Source organism: Pleurodeles waltl, chromosome 10 (assembly GCF_031143425.1).
Source record: "Pleurodeles waltl isolate 20211129_DDA chromosome 10, aPleWal1.hap1.20221129, whole genome shotgun sequence".
Lineage (NCBI taxonomy): Eukaryota > Metazoa > Chordata > Amphibia > Caudata > Salamandridae > Pleurodeles > Pleurodeles waltl.
The window spans coordinates 238,045,892-238,069,195 of NC_090449.1; the positions used below are offsets into that span (position 1 = coordinate 238,045,892).

At 40.9% G+C, this 23,304-nt stretch overlaps 1 protein-coding gene across 1 annotated transcript in view; it reads right to left on the reverse strand.

Moving 5' to 3' along the window:
- Positions 1–23,304, reverse strand: part of UMOD (uromodulin) — a 188,132-nt gene that overhangs the window by 98,515 nt on the left and 66,313 nt on the right. The window contains exon 7 of the mRNA XM_069210268.1: positions 5,307–5,487. Coding sequence (XP_069066369.1) covers positions 5,307–5,487 — 181 coding nt within the window. The remainder of the gene's footprint in view (positions 1–5,306; positions 5,488–23,304) is intronic.

The following is a 23,304-nucleotide window of genomic DNA, read 5'->3' on the forward strand; positions in this document are numbered from 1 at the left end:
TTCGATTTATACACCTTCTGTAGATTTAGTTCAAGAAGTAGGGTCACTAATGGATATAACTCAAATCGGTATTACCTTCAGTTTAAAAGAGAACCATAGAGCACTAGCTATGTCTGCCCTGGGTAAAGCCCCCAGCCCAGATGGAGTCCTTATTGGTGTGTTTAAATACCTCCTGGACCACTGGGCCCCTCTACTCACAATAGTTTGTTCAAGGACACATTTTGGGGGTTTACTAGCTTCAATTATCATCCGGATCCAAGTGTTGGCAACAGCATGAGACCCTGAATGCCGATTCTTTCCCACATGTGATGCATGGCGTGGCAGCACATTTGTATTGTAATTTTGGCATATAGCAATATCTAATCTATTCTTGTTTTCCTTTTCCCCTTCTCTTAACATTTTTCTTTTTTTCTTTTTTCTCCTTTTTTCTTTCTCTTCCTTTTAGCAGGTCTTGGTTGTATAGTCAGTGTCTACTTATGTGCATCTCAGGCATAATTTTTATGGCCTGATGATGATCCCAACAATCAAATAAGGGATCAAAACGTCGTCGACATTTTGTACTTGGACAATAATATATGTTTTGACATAAGCAAAAATACTGTAAAATTGTGACTCTAATTGTGATTTCTGTCACCTGGGGCATGCCTGAGCAATTATGATTTATAGTTTCTAATATGTTTTTGTTTTCCCACTACACTTTTTTCTTATTTTCGTTTGAAATAAATATACTGATTTAATGCGTGTTTTCCATAGACTGCATTGTGATTCTGTGTGGTATTTAAATCTATACTCATATTACCAAAGGGACCCTTGTGTCTTTTTAAAACACAATTGTTTTTAATGCAGCTGGATCAGGCAGAGTACTGCCTACTTTGTTTGAATCCTTAATTATACATATATTCAAAAAGGGTTCTAAACAATACCCAAAATATTACAGGCCTATTTCACCGCTTGACTCTTCAGCTAAAAATTTAGGAATTGTCTTACTGGAAATATTAGAGGTATGGGCAGAGGAAAATAACATGTTATCACGAGAACAGTACAGCTTTAGAAAGGGCTTGGGGACTTTTGAACAATGTCTTAACTTAACTCTTCAGGTGGGGTAGTAAACAAAGACCAGAGCAGGCAATTTGTACATATGTGTTGTTACCCTAAGCAGTACTTTCGATATGATGAATCACAACAAACTATGGAAATGTATAAATGCACCTTAGGCCCCAAAAGAGATCATTTCACTTCTTGCCTATATGTATAGCAATCTAACTGCAAGAGTTTGGGAAGGAACATTGAGATATGCAGAGGGGTAAGACAGGGGTGCATATCGGTCCTCTTCCTCTTCTCAATATACATTAATGGAATAGATAAGCGTTTGCAGTCACATGGTGTTGACGCCCCTGGAGTAGCATCCCAACCGATACTGTTATACGCAGATTCTGCCATTCTTTTGGCTTTAACCCCAGCAAGTCTGAAAATTCTTGTCAATTCTTTTAATGATTTTATGGAAAGTATTGATTTAAAGATAAAACAGAGGCAAACTTTTACAATGTCATGTCAAAGTAAAAAAGCAAAAGCAAATCTCTTTCTTTAAAAGATAACAAGATTGCAAGCACACAGCAATTTTATTATTTATGTTTCAGGTTCTCTGCTAAACCGGGTGTAAATGCGCATAGTGAAGCTAGTGTGTTGAACATGTCCTGAAACAATAAGATTCAGCGCTAACTAGAGAATAAACCTATACCAGAAATGTTAACTTTTTAAATTGCCAAGACGGTGTCTGCTGCATTATATGAAGCAGTTGTCTGAGGGTTGGGTGACAATATTACTCTGCAAAGACAAGAAGACAAATGTTTGAGAAGGTTGTTAGCGATACCACAATCAACTCCTAGACCTATTGTCTACTTGGAGCTGGGCCTACAGCCTATTTTTGACATTATGGAGGCCGAACCGTTGCTACAATGGATCTCAGTTTGGACAAAACCAAAGGCCCAACTTACCCAAGAAATACTTAGGCACTGTTAGGCATTGGATGAGGCACACAGAATACAGTGGTCATTTCAGGTTAATAAGAGCTTACAACTTATAGAAGACAAAGATATGTACTTGTGGGAGAAGCCAAAAAATATCTCACAACTTCCCTTAAGCATATTAAAACAGTATGTTTGAGATAAATGTTTGAGAACATTCAAACAAAATGAAAAGTCTAAAAGTATTATGATTTCAAACACATCATACTTCACTCTCCAAGGCCTGCAGTGCTACATTAGCAGGGTTGAAAACTCTTACCACAGATTTTTTTTATAAGACTCAGGCCCATATTTATACTTTTTGAGTGCCTCGTTTGCGCCGCTCTTTGACGCAAAAGCGGCGCAAACTTACAAAATACAATTGTATTTTGTAAGTTTGTGCTGTTTTTGCATCAAAAAATGACGCAAATGCAGCGCTAGAAAAGTATAAATATGGGCCTCAGTTTCTCTATAATACAAAAGCTGGTTGCCTTTCCAATGAGAACAAAGAGGACACATAAAGATGGAAAATGCCTCTGTGACAATACTTCGATACAAACAACTTTGCATGGAACCCTCTATTGTAAATTTTATCTTGAATGTAGGAAAAAGTCTTTAAAGCCTCTGTTTTCACACGAAGGTTTGTATAGTTATCAAAAAGCATACCAATTTCTGATTGACATGGATGACATAAGGTTGGTTAGCAAAATTCCTTACAAATGCCATAAGAATAAGGAAAGAACTGCAGGATATCTGATAGCACTTTATTACTGACATGTGCAGCCCATTCTTTCTCAGTACTGTGCACCTTAGATTTTTAAAGCTGAAATTACTTGTTAAGACTGAGACTGACAATGGTTCATTGTTTGCATTTAACTTTCAGCACTGTGCACCTTATTTTTTTTAAGATGAAATTAATGGTTAAGACTGACATTGATAGTTTCCTTTAGCTAGAAATTTCATCTGAGAAATTAGAAATCTGTTTAAGGATGTGATCGATTTTATTTTGAATACTTGTATTTTATTTATGAATACATTTTCTTTTTTATCTCGTCTGGATCATTTATTAAGTGGGAATGGACCTCTGACCCATTTTACCATTACTATCGGTATAGTAATAGATTGTTTTATGATGTTGTGCTTTTACAGTATATCAATGCTATGAACTGAATAAAGTTGATTTCGTTAGATTTAATGATGGCAATTAAGTTTTCCTCTTGACTAATTTGATTTAGGCATGTCGACCTTATGTCCATGTGTTGAATCATCACAGAAATCTCTGTTGCACTTTATGTTTTGTTCTGAAATTTCTATAATAAGCATAGAAAATTCTTTAATAAAACTTATTTTGATGGTATGGGCTTTACAACATAAAAACCGGCCCTACTTTGTTTTTTCAAACGTCCCCAACTCCTGTTGTATGTAGCAAGGTCTCTTGCTTTCTAAAAGCAGTTATTTCTCTCCAGAATAAATTAATGTTTTAAATTTGTATTCTTTCCATTTTTAATATTTTTATCCGTAGTCTTTTAAATCTATATGGCCATTAAGTTTACATGGCCTGTTTCATGATTGTATGGATTTAGGGCCAGATGTAGCAACTTTGCAAATTGCGAGTTGCAATTTGCGAGTCCGAGCGACTCGCAAATTGCAACTCGCAATTTGCAATGCAGAACGGTGTCTCGCAAAGACCCACCTCATTAATATTAATGAGGTGGGTCGCAAATTGCGGCCCCATAGCGACTATGGGCACTCACAGGTATGGAGGCCTGCTGGGACCAGCAGACCTCCATGTCCGTGACTGCTTTGAAATAAAGCAGTTTTTTTTTTTCAAATGTAACCCATTTTCCTTAGAGCAAAACGAGCTGCACTTAAAAAAAAAAAAACGAAACCTTTAGTTTCTGATTTTTTCAGGGCAGGTAGTGGTCCCTTGGACCACTGCCTACTCTGAAAAAATATTGGTGGGTCCACTCACAAAGGGGAAGGGGTCCCATGGGGACCCCTTCCGATTTGCGAGTGGGTTACCATCCACTTCAAGTGGATGGTAACTGCGACTCCATTTGCGACCGCGTACGTGGTCGCAAATGGAGTTGCATACCACTGCGAGTCGCAAATAGGAAGGGAACACCCCTTCCTATTTGCGACTCTGAGACGCATTTTGCAAGTCGGTCCCGGCTCGCAAAATGCATTTCTGCATAGCAAACTCCGGTTTGCGACTCGCAAACGGCGATTTTTGCCGTTTGCGAGTCGCAAACTGGTCGCTACATCTGGCCCTTAATGTGGTTTTATTATTATTTTTTAATATTTGAATAAAGTACCTTGATGATGAAACAAACTACTCTATCCTACGTGTTTACTTCTCAAAGACTTACTATTGTGAGCCAATGACTTTGGTACATACTTCTTAGAAATCACCAGAAATATTAGAGGCAGTCTGACTCCTTTTTTTACTGCTCTTCCACCACCTTTCCAAAGTATGCAAGACACCACAATCTCATCTAACTTCACAAATGCTTCACTGCAATGTTCCCAAAGATGATCCAAGAATGAAAGCCGCAAACCTATTCTCAGCAATACAGCAAAAGAATAATTATTCCAAGATTGCCACATATGCACATGCGTTGTTGACCACCTTTGATGGTTTAAAATGCATTTAAAGATGGCCTCCTCCCGCTGCAGTTGCGGGCAGTGGTGACTGTTGATGAGAGCTGGGAGCTAGTAAACACTGGGTAGGTTACTAAGGTATAATTACAGTAAGACCGCTATGAGGCCGGAGGAGCATGAATAGAAACACAGAGGGAGAAGAAATAGTCCCTCATGCACCACAATGTAAGGGTATGACATCATCAGTCGAAGAATACGCTCATTCAATTAAAACATGATGAAACCAAAAAAACTGCTTCAGGAGGACAAACACAAGGAATGGAAGAAAGCCTCTAACTCAATGCGAAGGGGCTGTCATAAGGTTTACATTGGATACATCAAATCAATTTGAAAAACAACAGGTAAAGATGTATGTAAACCTAAGCATGATCACTGCATTTAATGTTGACCACCATACTTTGTCTACTTGCTGCCATTGTTCTGTGCAAATGCATTTCTGATTGTGATGTTAACATCACTAATATGTAAATACGCTTATTAAGTAATCTGCAAAAATAAACCAGGCCTGCAAGTTCTAGGTTCAACCATTCTGGCAATACACCACCTTTCAACACTAAATAGATATAATGATTGGTGCTATGAAGTAACACATGAGTTATTGTGTTTATATTTGTGATACTGATAAAGAACTGAAGTACTTACCATTTGGGCCTGTAAGTCTTAAAGTTGTATTCAAACCATCTGTAGTCAGTATCAATGCAGTGTATGGCTGTGACACCTGGAACATTTTGGTATAGGTACCATTGGTGTTATAATCTCCAGAGAACACAGGGGTTGAACTGTTAATGGGCCTTGAAAGCGTAAGGTCTAAGTAAAAGAATACCTGAAAGAAAAATATTTGGATTCTGAAATTAATACAAATGAACAAATGTAAGATTCATAACAACACTCCTGGTAGACACATGGTACACAAAATGGTAAAAGTACTTGTGTGCAGCACTAAGGCCTGGATTGAGTACCCTTTCCCAGACTGCAGAGCAGCAAGGAAACTTGCTGCAGTGTGTTGCATTAAAGAGAGAGAGAGGAAATGTGCCATATCTACTAAGCTATTGCACACTATGCCTCAATCATTGCACTTTAGACAGCATAGCACCAGTGCAGGCACCATTACGCCATGGTGCAAGGGGACCTAGGTTATGGGCAAGATTATTTTTGTACAGGAAGGATTACCTTCCTGCACACAACAAACACAAAGGAATATTCATCTTTTGATGTGTGTGCAAAATACAGCACACACTGAAAGAGGAAGAAAAGAGGAGATATTTCTTCTTGTTATGTCTCTGTCAGGTAGGTGCACTATTTTGGAGCAAACCTGGAAGCACTGCCTTTAGTAAATTTGGGTTTGCGTCACAATGCATAGCTGTGTGCATGGGAAAGCCCACAATCCATCTATGTTATGTCAAACCAATGCAGTGTTAAACAATGTACAAAACCCTGAATTGCAGTACTTTTGTTTACAAAGCCCCACAAGGCAACTCAAATCGGCCCTTGCATGGATTTGTAAATCTTGACTAACATTTTGTATTCTGGGTGTACTAAAAAACTAGCTCAATCATCATGCAAAATGTTAGCATATCTGGCCCTGAGTTTCTTGAGATACCTTTGAATCTTTTTGACCACATTCTGATTCAGATCTGAGGGTATTTTAACAGAATATTTCTAACTGCTCAGAAGTGACGTGGACTGGTGCAAAAAGCACTGGGTTTAAAGATCTAACACAAAAATGTAAGAGGTATCTAATTTAAAATTTACAAAGGTATTAAAAGCAGATCAAAAATATAGACCACCAAAATAAATACTAAATCAAGTGCAGCAAAATAAAGACTTTTTTGATATTTTTAACATGAAATCATTTAATACAGGTTTTAAGCCAAATATAAAAAATAAAATTGCTTGAATCAAAACAACAAACTTACAAAAGAATTAAAGTAGCAGTGACACTGATAAAAGGAGGAAATAGGTGGTAGCGCAGTTCAAAATGAGTGTTAAGTTAAACAATGAAAGACAGGAGAAAAAGATTTGGGAATTAACAGGGAGAAACCCATGAAGCTGCAAGCTCAGTCAGTGAACTTTGAAAGGCCATATTCACAAAGGTAGTTTTGGCCATAAACCAAAGTTTATGCCTAAAATGCCTTCATTTACATCTGTCATAGAATGTTTCCTGAATGGCATAAATGATTTTAAAACATGTTGAACAATCAACATAAAACAATACAGTAGAATACAATACAAAAAAGTAGTAGGGCATAAAATGGCCAAATTGCAAACAGAAAACATGGTGCAAGATCAACATAAAACACAGGAGTTGAAAAGGAAGGCAAAGGTCTAAAAGATGGTTGACACTGTAGTGTGAGAGGCAAGAGGTCAAATAGCAGTAGAGAGCAGAAGCAAGAAAAAACTGGAGGCTTTTAGGTGAGTATAGCTAACTATGCATAGTAGCAAGAATAAGAGAGAGACACAAAGGAAGGTTTCTGAAAGGGTGAAAAAGGGGTGAGATGAGTAAGAGAGGGGAGAAAAGGAGGAGAAGAGATAATTGTCTGGGTCGTAACTAGTTATACAAGCAGGTTTAGTTCAAGTATAAGTCAAATAAGGGGTTTTAATGTTTTCTGACCATAAGAAAGAATTAAGAGAGTTGGTGTTTAAGAGCAAGTTTCATATTGAATTAGTGATCCAGAGAAAGATTACTGCTGCTGCTCTGTGGAAATATTTGAGTGCCAGCATGAGGTCTTGCAAGAATCTCAAGCATTTGTGGATGCTGGATTTCAAAAGAAATGTTGGCATGTAAACATTTTAGGTGATATAAGTGATTCACTGCCCAGGATCCAGGTTCTCATAGATATAAAAAAGGAGATTTCCTAGTTTTGACTCAAAGTCCAGTTAAACATTTTCTTTGCAGAATCACAACTGACTGCTGAAAAGAATATTAATAGTTTGAAATACAAATCAATTTTTTGGTCCTTCCACAACATCTATGCCACCCAAAGCAACTATCTTTGAAAATACAATCCTCAAGGAGATATATGACCTGAACACCAAAAGAATGTAGTTCTACAACAAATTCCAGAAAACTGAATTTGAAGCAGTACACCACTTATCAAAGAATGGGTGCATAGTGATCAAGCTGACAGACAAAGATGGAGGAATTGTCATATTTGATAGTGAGGATTATGATCAAGAAGTCATTCACCAAATAAAGAATTGAGGACATTATCAGAGAATTCTATCTAATCCTACAGGAGAACTATCTAATAAAATATTTGAGACAACCACAAGGGCAATGGGAGAAAGATGGATTTGTTCCAAAGAATCTGAATACCTTAATAAAACAATCCCTGGATACCTACAATGTGCAACCTTCTGAAAGTCAATGAGAACCCTGAGAAGCCATCTGGAAGGCAAATTATCTCAGCATGAAGCTCTCTGTTGAAACCACTAGCTAATATGTGGATTTTCTTTCTAAAAACATTCATGCATCTGACTACTGCTTGTGTAAGAAACTCTCTGGATTTTATCAATTACATGGAAGTGAGGAGCTATGATCATGAAACAGACATTCTAGTGACCTTCAACATAGAAGCTTTTCACACAAATATCCCCCAGGATGAAGACATTGCAATCATTATAGCAGTTTTGGGCTCAAGGACGCACCCCTATACAGCTCCAATAGAATTCATCATTGACTTGGCATCTATCAGCCTCAAGAACAATTTCTGTAATTTGGGCAACAAGCTATTCTATAGATAAATGGAGTTGCAATGTGCTGCAGCTTCGCCCCTGAGCAAGCAGCCAAACTTCTTCCTGTCCTGTTTAGAGAAAAGGTGAATATATGTTGAAGAGAATAACCACTTCAAAGTTTCAATTAGGAGGTGGTTTCATTATATAGACAATATCTTCATGCTGTGGGCTAATACCAAGGCACAACTTCAAATATTCTTTTAATGGTTAAATCAGCATACTATGGGGCATATTTATGAGCCCCTAGCCTCACCGGAGCGTCACTTTTCGTGACACTGTGGTTGCGCAATGCCCTGCGCTGTATTTACAAGGTGGCAGCAAGCCACCTTGTAAATACAGCATTTTCACATGCAGGCCTTTGCGTGGAACGGGCGTGCAGTAGGTGTTTCTGTGGGCACGCCACAGCAACACCCATTGTATTTTGACACTGCCTCAGATTTACGAGTTTTCGTAAACCTGAGGCAGCACCAAAATCTAAAACCACCACAGGGGCACAATAAGGATGAATACTTTTATACCTCCTTCTTTTTAGCTTTTTCTATGTGTGCTGCATTCTGCAGCAAGCAAAGAAAGAGCAAAATGCCAGAGATGATTGTTTATGTGCGGGAAGGTGTCCCCTCCAGCACATAAACAATCAAACCCCTCAACGCAGACATCTTTGCACGATGGTGCAAGAATGATTGCATTGGCGCTGGGCAGCTCAATATAGTGCCAGTGCAGGGGCAACACAGGGACGCACCGCATTCAATTAAATATGACGCATCCCTGCATTGTGAAAATGACAGACCACAGTGCTTCCAATTTTGGCGCAGTGTTGCGGTACGTCATTTTCCATTAAATATGGAACTAAAATCTTAAATTCACGATGACATATGATCCATACAAGATCATTTTCTGGAATTAACAGCACAAGCCCATGAAAATATTGTGATAGTAACCCTATTTACAAAACCAACAGATTGGAGTACGTTGTTGCACTTTTCAAGTGCCCATTCAAGGTCTCTAATGGAGAACTTGCCATATGGTCACTTTGTGAGGATTTAGAGAAATCGCACTTTTAAGGAGGATTATTTCAAGGATTCGAACATCCTCTGCATGAAGTTAACAAAAAGAGGTTACCCACAGAAATTAGATCAGTCATGAACAAAGGGTGGTTTACTCCTGAAGAGACATTAATAGAGCCAAAAGCAAAACAAAATAATAGTCCATTGACATGTGTTCTAAAATATAATCCGGGTCACTGAAATTATGCAATTGTGCGGCTGTGGGTATTTTCGCATAATTACAGATTTGCTGCAATTGCCGCATTATCCACCTTCTGCAGATTTTAACAAAAAAAATGTTCTAGCTCAAACGGTTCAAAAGTTACTAAAAATGCACTGCATGTGTTGCCGCTCAGCGGGAGACGTTTTGCAAATTTACATTTTTGTGGCTAAATTGCTATATTTCGGAGTTCAACTGGTACTAATGGGGTCTAACAATGCCCAGATAATGTTAACAAACTTGAAAATGACAAAATAATTAAGTAATACTATCACAAAATGTGCCACATTATGCTGCATAATTTGCCTTTTCTTGTCACATAATTTACTCGACCTTTACGCATAATTTGGCCCTTCCCTGACACATAACTCCAGTGACCCTGAATCCCAAAGGAACTAAGATCAAACAGGTAATTAAGAAACATTGCAAAGTTCTTTCAAACTTCGAGTTGTCATGCCTCTGTTTTCTTTAAAAGAGGAAAAAATTAGGGATTCTTTAGTGAAAGCTAATAGACCACAACAGAAACTAAACCTCTCCCAACTGTTAACTTTACCTAAGCCTGTTGGCCATTTTAGATGCCTGAAATGTTTGGCATATAAATTCACTAATGACACAAAAACATTTCACTTAATGGTATTTAGATCACTCAAAACAGAACATTCTAACATCAAAACAAAAACGTGGTCTAATGTACCAAATGTCCTTGTGATAAAGTATACATTGGTCAGACCACGAAGCCTACATATTGCAGCATAGGCCATGAATCAAATGCCGAACTCATGGGACTCCATTCGTTTAGCATTTTCAAGAGATGAATCACTTGGGAAATGATTTTGTTTGGCCAGTACTATATGTAGCACAAAAAGATAGGAGAGGGTGTCTGTACCTTCCATATTAAAAACCAAGACGCAAGAGTGATCGAAAATGTCATACTTCAAATACAGGTTATAATGGTTATGATGAAATGTGCTCTTTTGATCTTTTAAAACAGAAATGCTCCCGCAGAATCAGTGATATCGCAAATCAGTTTGCCTTATCTGTGTACACAGAGGACTTTTGTATTCAATATTGGTCATTGTTGTTTAAGTTTCCTACACAGAATACTTTAGTAATTGATTCTCAAGTGTATTCAGACTTGCAGACAATTATATGGGGTCTGTCACCATTGAGTATAACTTTTAAAGTTGTTTTATATGCAACACACTCTATTCTGGCTATATCTGTGTACATCATAGATACGATCTACAGACATCAATGTGGAATGTTGTGTTCTTCCAAATACATTTTGTTACAGTAAGAGATTTAGGGCCATATGTACAAACACATTTTCCCATAGACACAGAATGGATAAAACCCTTTGCTACATCTGGCCCTTAGCTCATTGAGGACTGAAAGCCTGGTGTTAATGCAGTTAAGGTGAATGGTGGCACAACTATCAAAATGCCTTGAGTAACTGTAGAGGCAAAATTTTAGGTGAAGCTTGGTAAGATAAGAACAAATGAGGAAGTATACATTTTGTGATGGCTGCGAGTACTACACACACCCGTTCACTGATCCACGCACATCCCTACCTGCCTGGCGAGGATGCTTATATTTCCAGTTTGGCCCGACAGGCTTGGAAATGAACGCCAACAGCATTCAGGAAGGCTAGGAGGAGCCCCTGCTCACAAACTTTTCAAATGGCCCCACACGGGGATAAGACCCTTGACACAGGTTGTGAGTAATCCTTTAGGAAGTCTTGTACGAGATACCTTTTTTGGGTTGTTTGATGGAACCACGCATGCCGGAACAACGGAAGCCTTCACAACGTGGTTGGAACCACGGCCGTATTGTTTCCACACATGCCTTTACCATGCATGCCTTTACAACAAATTTCGTTGTAAAAGCATGCCTAGTAAAGGCACGTGTGGAAACGGCATGCAAAACGGCATGCATAGTTCTTTCATGCAACCTCCCACTCGCCCTGAGGCCCAAAACTACCCCACCCCTAATACCTAAACTACTCCGACTCCCCACCAGCCCTCAGCCCAAAGAAAAAAATGTCCCTCCCCCCCAAAAACTAAAGCGCCCGAACCGCACCCACCCTGAACCCTAAAAAAAAAATACTCCCACCCCTGCCCCATAAAACTAAACTACTGCAACACCCACTACCCGCCCTGAGCCCTAAAAAAAACACTATCCCGACCCATGCCCCTAAAATCTAAACTACCCCGACCCCCACCTGCCCTGTGCCCTAAAAAAACTACCCGACCACCCACTCCTGCCCCTAAAAACGTATCTACCCCAACACCCTCACCCTCCCTGAGCCCTAAAACCTTCCCCCTAATAAGTAAACTACCATGGCCCCCCCCATCCTAAGCCCTAAACAAAACTGTCCTGTCCCCCCACCCCTGCCCGAAAAACTACATTACCTCAACCCCCCACACACCCTCAGCCCTAAAAAATACTACCCCAACACCCCCACACCTGCTTAGGTTTAGTATTGGTTGTGACGTTAGCTGCACATGAGGCACTATGTAAAACAGAAGACTGAGATAGCTTTTTGTTTCCTCACCAGGGTTAGTCTCAGTTGGTGCACTTTAAAAAGTTAGCAAAACGACTTTAGATGTCACTTGTAATATTGATTTTGTTTGATTTACACAGACAGTTCCCTTGTATTTCCGTGGATCTGAGGAATCCGAAAATGACTTAGGCCCAGCTGCGTCAATTGTATTCATATGGAGAAGCCTTTTGATAAAAAAATGTCATTTGAACGAACTGAGATCAAGGCACAACATTTTTTGGAGAGATTGTTCTTCACTAGATAGGCTTGCTCATTAATAGGTTACCTACCGATGGATTCGATGTTGAAACAATGCATGTACAAATGGTAGTTTTTAAACTGTAGCGAGACAAGAAAAAGGCAGGGTTTGTTCTACAGGATTATTGTGTATAGTTCAGGTCTAACTTTGAGTGTATTTATGAATACATATATATATATATATATATATATATATATATATATATATCTCAACATATGGATGTCAAAAAGTTCTTGGAGTAAAACGCGATGCGCTGATTGAAACTTCCATGAGGTGGTGGTCGAAGCGTCATAATTGATTTTTTTTGTGAAGAAATCACAATCCAATAGAAAATTGTAAATATATTAGGGCATTATTTTCTTAAATGTGTCCTCAATTTTGGTTATTGCATACTTGGTGGTACTGGATTTACTGCAGCAAAGGGCTGAAGTAAATCCCCTTCTGTGTTTGAAAGGAAACACATCAGCTCTGTGCTTGGGGGAGGTTGTAGGGGGTGGATTTCTGTATGGGGAGAAAGTTTTCTTTCCGGATAAAAAAACGAAACTCATAACTGTGCATTAGCACATCAGGATCCAATTCTCCAGTGCATAGTTATCACTATTTGCATTTATCCATTGGGGGGAAGGGAGCTCATGGAATATGTCACATACCATACCCAGCAATCCTTATGGAAATCTGCACCTGGCACATTTTTCTTGTTCTACTACTGGTTAAGTTTTGAATAAAAAAAAAAAAAAAGTAGAGCAAAGATAATTCAAACATAGTTTGGAAAAACTTGTACTGGGCACATGAAGAAACAGTAGTATGAAACTGCACTGAGAAGAGTATGTAAGTATTTATTGGACTTTTCAGGCAAAAGATGCTTATTTCAAAATGCGTTTCTAAGGAATAGACACGGCTGGATGTTATAATAAGGTACTCAAAACAATATATACAGATGTTGCCGAACTTTCCGAGGATGTGCATTTTTTAGTTTTTTTTTAACATATATGATTGTGATGGTGAGGAAAATCTGTGTGGGTTAATCAAAACACATTACAGTTTAAATTGTTCAGAAAAGACAGTTATTATTCAGCTGATTAAAAAATGTAATATGTATTTGAGGATTCTCTTTAGAAGAGGTTTGGACTCATCAGTGTTGCATTGCGAAGTAGAGATGCTGACCGTACAGCGAAACAGATCCCTACACTAACACATTGGAAAATAGGAGAGGTGGGTGTGTGTGTGTGTGTGGTTTGTCCCGACAGCACGCAACACTTATAGATAAATAAATATAAAGGGGTTCCCCAAGCTCAGGTTCCACAAACACAACCCTGGAAGTGAAACTGTACTCAAGAAACTGTAAAACGTATTCCTTTATTCAGTACTTTCGTGAAGCAATGCTGAGCCTAAAAATTCAGAGGTCTTGGACACTTTGAAGCCCATTCTTGCAATTGGGTTGCAATTTACAATGTATTTTTATTTATGATTTGGAACTCAATTGAGGTCCACATAAAGATGAATGGTACAACAATACTTTAGTCTCTACCACTATTTACACCTAACATCAAGTTGGATACAAAAAATATATGTATAAAAAAAAATGTTGGTATTCACAGTACATGTGTAATAAATGGTGAGTATTTTGCAGCCACTGCACCCCATTGTACATCATTGTTACTAATTATTTCTGAAAACTACCTATCATAATTTAAGTGCTAGAGTTTGTATCTCACTCGTGAAATTCTTAATTCTTTTAAGAGATGTCTGGTGAGCTTTCGGAAATCCCCTGTTTAGGGCAATTCCATAGTCAATATGAGAAATAAAAGTAAATTTGGCAAACAATTTTGTGCAAAGCCTAATGTGTCTCAGCAGCCTAAGCTGGCATCTGGCATTTCTGGGCAGATTGTAAATCTGTGAGTTTAAGTGGAGCATTGACTCCCAAACTGAGGACAGGAGGAGCCCAGGTCTCCAAGGCCCAGCATACTAGGAGGTGGGGAAGAGCGGCCACCGCTGACGACTGCTATTTAATTTTCTGCTGCTCTCCGTGGAGCGGGACGCACACTGAAGGCACCAGGGGTTCGGTACTCCAAGGCCCAGCATTCCAGGAGGCAGGGAGGGGCTGTCAACACCAGTGATTGCTGCTTAATTAGCTGCTGCTTCCCACTGTGCGAGGTTAGCCCGGGGACATGCCCGGCCAGAGACCAGGCCAATCTTCACCCATCCACGGCCAGACAAGACTGGGCTGCTCGTGGCCCAGGGTTAGTGTGACCATCAGAAATAAGAGTGAATGAGGTGCACTGATACTTACCTCCATATTCTCTAGACAACTCCCCTTTATCCAGCGCACTCAGCAATAGGGAAAAACAAACCTACTCAGTCTCAGAATGGAGGGAGACGATCGAGGTCAACCCTTCTGAGTTGAATCTAGCCGACGACCACATACATGCTGTATATGTACTGTGCAAAGTCTAATTAAAGATCCCAAAAAACAACCCACAGTCCCGACTCCTTCTACTCCTATTAAGCCACCAGCTGGGGAGAATGATGCTGAGTTAAGGGATCCAACCATAACGTGTCATAAAACTCTCTCAGATATCACAGATGAGATAAATAATCCCCGTGTCCCATATGAGTCACATGTCGATATCATCGCCGCAAGCCCTGATAATTATCAGCCCAAACGAGTTTAAACCGCCACACTCGAAACAGAAGCAGGGGTCAGTCTTAATTTGTGCTTATTGTTTCCGGTGCTGAGCACCGGCACTTCTTTTTGAGGGCCGGGGCTTATTCTTCTGCCTCAAACATTTGCTGCAAGCAAAAGACACGTATGGGAAAGACGGATGAAGGGAAAAACGAAAAAGCGTCACAAAGAGAGAAAGTAGAAAGCTGCAAGAGTGAGCTGAAGGTGCAGGGAGTAGCTTTATATGGATCGAAGAGGCCTGAGGATGGCTCAGGATTACGCTGCCTGAGTATTCCACTTTCACACATTTAATTGCAGCAGCAGCGTGTCTGAGGAGGGCTTTGGGCACCAGCATCTCTTTATTCACAAATTAAGCACTGAGGGGGATAGAAAAATCCAGGGGGTGGCAAAGGCCACATTGAAATCCAAGGAATACACTAATATTGTTGAGGGCATTAAACAGACCCTGCAGCATTTCGCGATTTCACAATCAGCAAAATAACCTTAAAATCAGCTGACGAGGGCAATGAATGACCTCAATATTTATCTTTTTGACCACAAAAACGTCTGTGGCTGGAGGCCCATGTCACTAGGTGACGCCCTACAGCCGTAATACGAGAAAACGAAAGTAGTGCTTCACTAGCAAACTCTCAAGTGGCACGCTCGTGTTTGGATGTGAATAAAATCAATCTGGTCACTTTGTGGCCACTTTGTCTTGTTTTATTGATATAGTTATTTTACCTGATTTTGAACATCTTACTATTTTTTTCCCTGTCCCGAGACATCTCCCTGTAGTCCTGCCGTGCCCTAGAATGGTAAACTATTGCTTAAGGGCCAGATGTATGAATCTGGCCCATTGAGATTCGGTAATTGCGATTTTGAAGAAATCGCAATTACCGACTCGCAAAGGGCCATGTATCACATTTGCGAGTCGGTAATTGCGATTTCTTAAAAATCGCAAATGCAATTACCGAATCGCAAATTGCGATACTGGCCCCATTCGCAGCTATGGGCCTAATGGCCCAGAGCTGCAAATTTTTTGCATTTCCTAAATTACGATTTCTGAAACAGAAAATCGCAATTTGGGAAATCCAAAGGGCCAGGGTGCTGGAGGCCTAATGCCCCCTCTCCTGCACCCCAATTATTTTTTTTTGCACATGTAAAGTACACACATGCCAAAAGGGCATGTGTGCTTTAAATATTTAATTTAAAAATGCAGTTTTACTGCATTTTTAAATTTTGCACCAGGTTACCACCTGGTTGCAGGTCATGGTATTTTGCAAGTGCAAAATACCATTCTGTGAAAAATCGCAATTTGCGATTTTTTGCAGAATTGCTTTGCGACCTGGATTTTGCGAATCGCAAAATGCGATTCGCAAAATCCAGGTCGCAACGCAGAAAATCGCAATTTTTGCGATTTTAATTTTTTGGTCTGCGAATGTATTTGATGCATTGCAGACCACGATTTTGCACTCGCAAACGGCCGATTTAGCTGTTTGAGAGTGCAAAATCAGTTGATACATCTGGCCCTTAGTTACAACTGGTCTTTGAGGTAACTACAGCGGCCTGATAGGTTTCCTTGCAACCGGTTTTCTTCTTCGCCATACCGTTGAGAAAAAAGTGATATACCCAAAAGACGTTTTTCGATGCACATCCACTGATTACACTTAATTTAAGCTGTCTTGCTGATGAGCAGTGATTACATGCATGAATTCAGTAAGAGATGCACAATCTTCACTTTCAGTTTTGTAAGTTATCATTTAGCTCATGCTCAGGCCATTTTGTTCCTGAGGTTATGCAGATCGGCTCCCCATTGGCGAATAAAAACAGGAATGCCTATATCGGCAACCTATTGGAAAATACACTTCTCAGTTACTTATAACCACATAATTTAACAAAACATATTTTGGCACAATTTCACCATAACAAATAACGCAAAAAAACGAACTAAGTTTTGTCCACGAAAAATGATCCTATCCCAAGCAGAATGCTACAATGATGAGAACAATATGGGAATGTATGATCTATTTCATATAACAATTACTGGACAACAGTGCAGAATCTAAAGCAGACTCTAAAGCCCTCATAATAAAAAGTCAGAGTGAAGTAATGAAGTGAATAGCCCCACTGTCTAAGAGTCTCGATCCACCACAGGCGACTTTCCCATTAATATTTTCTAAGAAAAATATATCCAGTAAAATGTATGGTATCACAAGTAGATACAATGCATGTGGTTTTACTTTATGCGATTTTAGGTCATTTAGGGCCAGATGTAGGTAACAGTTTGCATGTCGCAAACAGCGATCTTCGCTGTTTGCGACGTGCAAACTGCACTATGCAATACACAAAACCCGTTTTGCGAGTCGCAATTAGGAAGGAGAGTCCCATTCCTAATTGCGAGCCGCAGTGCAAAGCCAGATTGCTTTGTGACCGCGAACCGCGATCGCAGTTTGCACCCATTTGAAATGGGTGGTAACCCATTCGCAAAAGGGAAGGGGTTTCCATGGGACCCCTTCCCCTCTGTGAATGGAACTGTAAAAAAAAAATTCAGAGCAGTCAGTGGTCCTTTTGATCACTGCCTGCTCTGAAAAAATGAAACAAAAACATTTCATTTTTTAGTTTTGTAATGCATCTCGTTTTCCTTTAAGGAAAACGGGCTGCATTACAAAAAAAAAACTGCTTTATTTAAAAGCAGTCACAGACATGGTGATCTGCTGTCCGCAGCAGGCCACCATCCCTGTGAATGCCGCCACTCGCAAGGGGGTCGCAAATTGCGACCTACCTCATTAATATATTGCGACCCCCTTGCGAGTCGCAGATGGTGTCAGGGACACCATCCTACATTCCAATTTTTGACTCGCAAATTCCGAGACGCTCTGACTCTCAATTTGCAAGTTGCAAATTGGAATCTTCCTACATCTGGCCCTCACTTTTAGTCAGTGCTAGGACTACTTGGCAAACGCTTCTGCTGGATGATTTTAACCAACATATCACATTCCCAATGTAACTGCAGACAGGCTGTTAGACTTGGGATCCTTGGTGTGGTTTCCCCTTTCTTTTTGCCTCTCCATCCTGTGTTTTTGACTGTGTGCTGGACTTTGTTTTTGCTGGTGTTTGATACTCTAGGCACTACTGAGTAGTGCTAAAGTGGAAGAGCTTCCTCTGTATATTGTGATTATGATTGGTTATCCCTGATTGGCATATTTGATTTACCAGTAAGTGCCTAGTAAAGGGCACTAGAGGTGTTCAGGGCTTGTAAATCAAATGCTGCTAGGAGGTCTGCAGCACTGAGGCCATCCACACGAGTAGCCCTGTAAACATGTGTCAAACCTGCCACTGCAGTGTGTGTGTGTGTACAGTTTTGCACTGCCAATTGGCCCTAACCTTCCTTTTGCTACATGTAAGACACTCCTAAGGTAGGCCCTAGGTAGCCCCATGGGCAGGGTGGAATGTATTTTAAAAGGTAGGACCTGTACTGGTATGTTTTACATGTCCTGTAAGTGAAATACTGCCAAGTTTGGTTGTCAATACTGCAAGGCCTATCCCTCCCATAGGTGAACCTAGGGACTGCCTTTAAATATCTTTTAAGTGCAGATTCCCATTGGGAGCAGACAGAAATGTGGAGTTTGTGGTCTCTGAACTTACAATTTAAAAATACATCTTTTGGTAGAGTTGGTTTTTAGATTGTCTGTGTGAAAACGCCACTTTTAGAAAGTGGGTACTTTCTTGCTTAATCATTCTGTGCCTCTGCCTTCCTGTGAAATCCACGTCTGGGTCAGACTGACAGTTGGGATGTTGTGAATTCCCTATAGACAGTGACCCAAAGGGAGCTGAGGAGTGTCCTGCAAAACCTGATGAGTCTCCTGGGCTAGAGTGGGGAGGGAGGAGCGGACTCTTACACCTGAAAGGGCTGTCCTCACACAATGCAGTCTTCAACCCCCTGGTGTGTGTCTGGAGCCAGGCCTGGGCACGGCAGGATCTTGTGAACAACAGAGACTTTCCTTTGATGTTTGTCTATTTCAAAGGCAGACATGAGTATAAGTAGTGGACCCCAAACTCCGGACGTTTAGAATACTTCTGGATAAAGAGAAACCTCTGCCAAGGAGAAGAACTGAAGAGCTGGATGAGGAGTACTGCCCTTTTGTTGTGTGTGCTTTGCTGGGTTAGCCTGCAGTTGCTGCTTCTGCCTTAAGGAGGACAAAGACTGGACTTTGCTTTGTATGCTGCTTGTGAAGATCCTCCAAGGGCTTGGACTAAGCTTGCCCCCTGTTCTGAAGTCTCGGGGCACTCAAAGACATCATATGCCTGTGCCTGTGACCTCTTGCTTTTACTCCTACCCTGTCAAGGTGTTCTACATCCAGTCCCTGGGTCCTTGAAAGGAGAAGCTGGTGAACCCAAGGTGAAAATCCACACACCGGAGCAGACCGGCTGAAAAATCGACGCATCACCGATAAAATTGACACATCGCCAGCTCAGTGCGGATTCATCACTGTCCCGGTCTGGATTTTCCATGCATGGTACCTGGGCGTCAAAACCTGCAACATCACTGCGCAGACCTGAGGCAGCTTGTCCAGAAATCGTTGCAAATCTTCCCTGCGAGAAAAGAATCAACGCATTGCTTGACCGGCGGAGAAATAATCAACGCACAGACTCACTTGCGAGTAAGGAATCAACGCATCACTTGCTTTTCCGACACACACTCACCCATGTGGCTGTATTTTTGATGCATACCAGGTAGTTTGTGCTATAACAACGCATCCATTGATTTCTATGGATTAAGACTCATTTCACTTTAAACATTCATATCTTTGCTTGTGTATGTTGGATTTTTGTAGTGTCTCTCTTGTTTGATTTAGATAAGTATTGGCTATTTTCCCAAACTGGTATGGAGTCCTTTTGTGGTGTTTTTCACTGTGTTACTGTGTGTGTTGGTAGAAATACTTTACACATTGCCTCTGAGATAAGCCTGACTGCTTGTGCCAAGCTACCAATGGGATGTGCAGGAATGATCTGAGATGTGTATCTCCCTTACCCTGACTAGAGTGAGGGTCCCTGCTTGGACAGAGTGCAAACTGACTGCCAACCAGAGATACAATTTCTAACGCAAACAATGTGCTAAAAATAAAGTGGGTTATTTATCTTGTGCCCCGGAGTGTAATTTTTTTTCGATCGCTCTGGGTACAAACTTTTCAGCCATATCTATGAGGCCACGCAAAGCCACTTTGCATGGCTTTGAAGGGCCTCATAGATATGGAGTAAGACACAGCAGAGCAAGTCGTTGTGTTGCCTTACTCTGCACCAGGGAGGTGTTCAATGGGCGTTGCAGTGGGTTTCTTGGGATTGTTTTTGTGCAGGAAGTTGTCCCTTCCGGCACAAAAAAAATCCTGTATGCAACGTAGGCACCCTCGCACCATGGTGCAAGGGTGCCAGAGTTGGTGCTAGGCCGCCAATTGAGCCCCAGTGTAGAGGGAAAGGACAGGAATGTACTGTATTGCATAAATACAGTGCATTCCTGTCCTTTCACATTGGCATAGGGTAGAGTAGCAATAAGACTTGCGGCGCTGCCCTACACTAATTCCTGTTATGACTGTCATCCCTTCTCTGGGGGGCGCTGTAAACCGAGTATCTACAGCTTGGGAATCACCATTAACACTCACCCAGAGTCCCTTTCTGACCCCTGCTTGCTTCCCATGTCGATATGGTATGCTATTGAAGAACTACATTTGCTTTCATAGACTTCAGGTCCCATAATGCACTGGCTGGTAGTAAGTAAGACCTATTATCCACTGTCCATTGCTTCCTATGGGAAAAGTCCAGCTGTTCCTTTGTATTGGATTCTCTCCTCCAGGACTTGTGAGAAACTGGAACTGCACACACCTGTAACCTCTCTTGTGCAGCCCAGCCATGTGGCTCTGCCCTGGGCTTGCAGCTGCCTGGAACCGCTTACAAGCTGCCATTTCCTGAAGCTCCCTGTTGTGCATTGGAGCTGTTTACTTTGTGTACCAACCTCTTGTTGGCTTATATTCCAGTCCTGTTCCTGCTTGCTTTAGCCAGAGCCTGCTCTCTATTTCTCAGCCCTGTTCCTGCTTGCTTCAGCCAGAGCCTGCTCCCTGTTTCTCAGCCTTGTTCCTGCTTGTTTCAGCCAGAGTCCACTCACTGTTTCTCAGACCTGTTCCTGCTTGCTTCAGCCAGAGTCTACTCCCTGTTTCCCACTTCTGTTCCTGCATTGCTTCAGCCTGAGCCTGTTCCCTGTTTTCCAGTCCGGATCCTGCTTAGCTTTCTTGTTTATTCATTCTGTTCCTGGTATTACTTTCCTTTTACTTATTCCTTTGCTTCTTCCTTAGCGCCTGTAACCTTTCTTCTGTGTCTCAGTCTTGCCCCCTAGTTTCTGTCCTCTTTCTCTGTGATTCCTGCAGCCCCTAGTTCTCTTGTAGTTGGTGTCTTGCTTGTTACAGTTTCCTGGTATCACTGTGTATATTATGAGCTTCAGTTCTGAGGCTCCTTTCTAGCCTTTTCTCTGTCATTTCCTTTTGGGTTTTTGTGTCTGGTAAGTGTACTATCAGTCCTCACCTGTGTATAAGTGTTTTCCTTTGTACTGGGGTTGGCTCCTGGTTTCCAGGAGGCAATTCCTACCCCATCATTTTCTAATGTTGTATGTAGTCTTAAGTGCCTAACTGTGACAGTGTGCCATTGCTGTTTTCCAGGAATTGGCACTGTGTCTCCGGCTGGACCCACAAGGGCTTACCCCGTGTATGTAAGTACCATCATTGTTTGTGCCCTGAGGGTCCAGAGACAGAATCACTTCTGCTGCCTCCTTTCTATTGGGCTTGCGAGGTCACTATCTGTAAGAGTAATCTGCAAAGAGGCATTGACATTCCCTGTTGCTGTGGGAAGTTCTGAGCCTTATCAGTGTACAACCTTAGTGGTAACCCCAGTGTGGTTGTCCATTACTGATTTGTATCCTGTTTGTTCACATTAAGGTTTCTCTGCTTCACTATCCTGTTTCTGTGCCTTACTATAGCTGTTCATTGCCAGTGAATGTCTTTAGCTGCTCTTCTGCTTCGATACACTACCTCCATAAGGAGATAGTCTGTGACCTCAAGGGGTGCTCTGCCCAGAGTCTTGACAGAACCACCTGGAACCTTGACAATTCCCCATAAATAAGCCCCAAAATATATGTCTTCACAGGTTTCTCAAATGTGACAGAGACAATATATTGAATGCATATGCCATTGATCTCTCCAAAGGCCAGAAAGCAAATACGGCAAATTTGCAAAAGGCAGCAAAACACAAAGTGAGGTGTCATAAGATGGTGGCCTTGTGGCACCTATTGATGCACAAGGTTCAAGACATAGCCAAATCATTCTCTGGCTCCCGAAATCACTATGATTACACACTCCTCCCTCCCTGTACTGGTGACAATGACAAAGAAACATAGGCAATTCAAGAGTTTGATGTTATGTAATAAGGCTGCTTGACAAGTTTATGTTTCATAAGTGTACTGAAAATTAATTGTCTATTTCAACTATTCTCCTATCAAGATTACATGATTCAAGGAGATATATGTATATATTGTGAGAGAACAGGGCTGATTGCAGAGGTCCCCTAACTTTTTGCCCCAATTTTCCACTTTTTCCTGGTGTTTTCCTGACTCTGATGGTGCCCTGGGTACTGCTAACCAGTCCCAGGGCCTGTGCTCTGTGTAAAATCAGTATGCAAATTAAGCTAATTATAATTGGCCTTGTCAACCTACCTGTAAGTCCCTAGTATATGGTAGGGTATGGAGGTTTAGGGACCCCAACATAGGTAGTGCCCCCATTGGTGCACTGCTGAGGTGCCCAGTGTCATTTTAAAGGCAGGCCTGCCTTGCTGGCTGCTTTTAAATTAAAGTTATATGCAAATTCGACTTTGGAATTAAGTGTAGTTCCAAAGTCTTAAACTACCTTATTTTTACATATAAGTCACCCCTAAGTTGTGCCCTATGTGCCCCTAGGGCTGTGTGCAATGTAACTATAAGCAGGGACCTAATAAAATATTTGTATATGCCCTGGTGAGGCCTCAGCCAAATTTGTTTTCCCCTCATTGTAGTGAATGGCCTCCATAGGCTAGAAAGGGGAGACTTTATTTTAATTTTTAAAGTCCCCTTAAGTAACAGATACCAGACGTTTGTTATCAAATT